The sequence below is a fragment of the Bison bison genome, unplaced genomic scaffold (assembly GCF_000754665.1).
Source record: "Bison bison bison isolate TAMUID 2011002044 unplaced genomic scaffold, Bison_UMD1.0 scf7180017864304, whole genome shotgun sequence".
Taxonomy (NCBI): Eukaryota; Metazoa; Chordata; class Mammalia; order Artiodactyla; family Bovidae; genus Bison; species Bison bison.
The window spans coordinates 2,630,876-2,633,982 of NW_011494876.1; the positions used below are offsets into that span (position 1 = coordinate 2,630,876).

The window sequence follows — 3,107 nt, forward strand, 5'->3', positions numbered from 1 at the left end:
TTGTCCGCTCAGCAGTGTCGGACCCGGCACCCCATCAGCTCGCTGAAGTACACTGAGGACATGACGCCCACTGAGCAGACCCCGCGGGGCTCCATGGAGTCGCTGGCGCTGTCTAATGCAACAGGTAGGTTCTGGTCTCCTGGTACCCTGAGAATGTTCTCGGGGTCCTCTGATTGCTGGTCCTCAGGATTTTTGCATCATGCCTGCCACATGCCCTCCTCCACCAGGTTGTCGAGGAAGGTGAACCCTATGCCAGTGGCTCCTTTGATTGGATTCCTTCTAAGTGGAGCCTGACACAGGGGTTAAGGTGCCTGTGATGAACATGGTGCTCGCATGTTGAGAACATGATGCCAAGGAAGAGGAGCGAGAGAGACAGGGAAGGACGGGGAGGAGCCAAGTGGAAAATGCTGTCTGGGCTGGAGTCACGCTTCAACCTGAGCCCACAGGGGGCTCTGAAGGATGAGTGGGACCATACGGTGGGGTGGCTTCCTTTTTGGGACAAAGGGACGGATGCCTTGCTCAGTCATGTCAGTCAGTCATTGGTCCTGGGCAACTGGAGAGCTACTTGGGGACGAGGTTGTGGATGTGGGCACAGGGGCAGGAGAGCACCTCTCGGCCAAAAGCGACATTAAAGAGAAGGGGTGGGCGGTTGTGAGCTCCAGTATCTTATTAGGGAGCTGGTTTTAGTGTGTGGATAAAGATGAAAGAAATGAGGACAGATAAGGAGCAAGCAGGCAGGCTGAGAAGGACAAAAGTGTTGAGAGAGACATAAGACAGACAGACAATCCATTGCCTGCTCTTGCCAACTACATTGTCCAGCTGTTTTGTGTACACGTGTAGACAATGTCGGCATTCTCCAAGATGACACTGTGCAAAGTGTCATCTGAGGAGCAGGTCTATCCACAGTGCACCTGGAGATAAGTACTGATATTAACAGTGTTTACGCTCTCTGGGAGCAATTTGACATTATTGCAACATCCAAGCGCATGTTCAGTGGGCTTGTCTCTGCTGGTTCAGGTGTGGACTGGACAAGGTGTTAGAGACCGGTGGGTGAGTTGTCTGTGGCATGTGCTGGGTGTCAGTCCTGTTCAGGTGGGTCACATATCAGGCCATACTGGGCTGAAATGTGAAAACTGGTCCTTCACTTCAGATAGATGGAGAAATGCTGCTTGAAGGAGCATTGAGTGTCTCTGCCTTTTGTGGATGGGACACCAGGAAGGAGACACATGTCTGTCCATTCCAGTAGGGATCCCAGAGTCAAATGTGTCTGTCCCAGTGAAAACTGTGACAGCCTTATGCACATCAGCCCCCTCTGGAGGGACAGCCGCCGCTGGCTCCAGCTGGTTGTTGCCGCCTGCAGGAATGTTTATTTATTTATTCAACTAAGAGTGATATAGCACTCACCATGTGCCAGACATTGTTCCAAGCACTTGATAAATAGTCACTCAGTTAAATCATCACAGCTCTTTGAAAGAGAGAGACTTTTAACATTCTCAGTTCAGAGTAGAAGAAACTGAAGCACAGAGAGGTTGAAGCACTTGCCTAAAGTCATCCAACTTCTCAAAGCAGAGATTGGAACTTCTGCATGTGACCCCAGAGCAGCGCTCTTCCGCACGTCAGGCTGCCAACCTCATCTGAGCTCCATGCTGTCAGATCTTCCAGGTTCCCAAATAAGTTAAAATTTTGGATTTTTTTTTTTTTAATGTAAAGCCGATTGGAACTCTCTGCTGGACGCAAAATGTGTCTCTGAGTTGTAGGATATATGTAGGTTGTGTTATTAACCTCATCATCCTCTCCGATGCTTTCACAGCTGTGTGCTCCTTTGTCTTGGAGGACAAAGAGCAGATATCTTTACCCCCATGTTTCAGATGAAAAAAATGAGGCCTTGGTGACTAAGCATGTTGCCTAATGTCATACAAAGGTGCAATTAGCACAGAGTGATGACTGCCTGGCTTCCAGCCCAGTTTGTACTGTTCTCAAAAGATTTATATGCTATAATTATTTAAGAGGCCAGAAGATATGTATGTAATTCAGACTTTGAAGTGGAGTTTATCAAAGCTAGACCACCTGTATCAGAATCATTGGCTGCTTGATTGAACCACGAATTCCAGGGCCTCCTATCCAGGCCCAGGATATCAGACCCAGTAGAGGTGGGGCCCAGGAACCTGCATTTTGAACAGCTCTCTGCTGGTGCTCATACAACCACTGTCTAGAGCAGTTGTTCTTGGGTTTGTCTGTTCTGACTTGATTGTTCTCACAGTGTAACTTAGGAGGAAATCAGGAGATCCTGATTGGAGGTTCAGTTCAGTTCAGTCGTTCAGTCATGTCCAACTCTTTGTGACCCCATGAATTGCAGCACACCAGGCCTCCCTGTCCATCACCAACTCCCAGAGTTTACCCAAACTCATGTCCATCGAGTCAGTGATGCCATCCAGCCATCTCATCCTCTGTCGTCCCCTTCTCCTCCTGCCCCCAATCCCTCCCAGCATCAGAGTCTTTTCCAGTGAGTCAACTCTTCGCATGAGGTGGCCAAAGTATTGGAGTTTCAGCTTTAGCATCATTCCTTCCAAAGAACACCCAGGACTGATCTCCTTTAGAATGGACTGGTTGCATCTCCTTGCAGTCCAAGGGACTCTCAGGAGTCTCCTCTTGAGAAGAAAGGTCTTTTGAACACCACAGTCCAAAAGCATCAATTCTTCGGCGCTCAGCCTTCTTCACAGTCCAACTCTCACATCTATACATGACCACTGGAAAAACCATAGCCTTGATTAGACGGACCTTTGTTGGCAAAGTGATGTCTGCTTTTGAATATACTATCTAGGTTGGTCATAACTTTCCTTCCAAGGAGTAAGCGTCTTTTAATTTCACGGCTGCAGTCACCATCTACAGTGATTTTGGAGCCCAGAAAAATAAAGTCTGACACTGTTTCCACTGTTTCCCCATCTATTTCCCATGAAGTGATGGGACCAGATGCCATGATCTTCGTTTTCTGAACGTTGAGCTTTAAGCCAACTTTTTCACTCTCCTCTTTCACTTTCATCAAGAGGCTTTTGAGTTCGTCTTCACTGTCTGCCATAAGGGTGGTGTCATCTGCATATCTGAGGTTA

At 48.1% G+C, this 3,107-nt stretch overlaps 1 protein-coding gene across 1 annotated transcript in view; it reads left to right on the plus strand.

Moving 5' to 3' along the window:
• The window catches only part of PRICKLE2 (prickle homolog 2 (Drosophila)), a 150,164-nt gene that overhangs the window by 105,458 nt on the left and 41,599 nt on the right, over window positions 1–3,107 (plus strand). The window contains exon 8 of the mRNA XM_010851924.1: window positions 2–124. Coding sequence (XP_010850226.1) covers window positions 2–124 — 123 coding nt within the window. The remainder of the gene's footprint in view (window position 1; window positions 125–3,107) is intronic.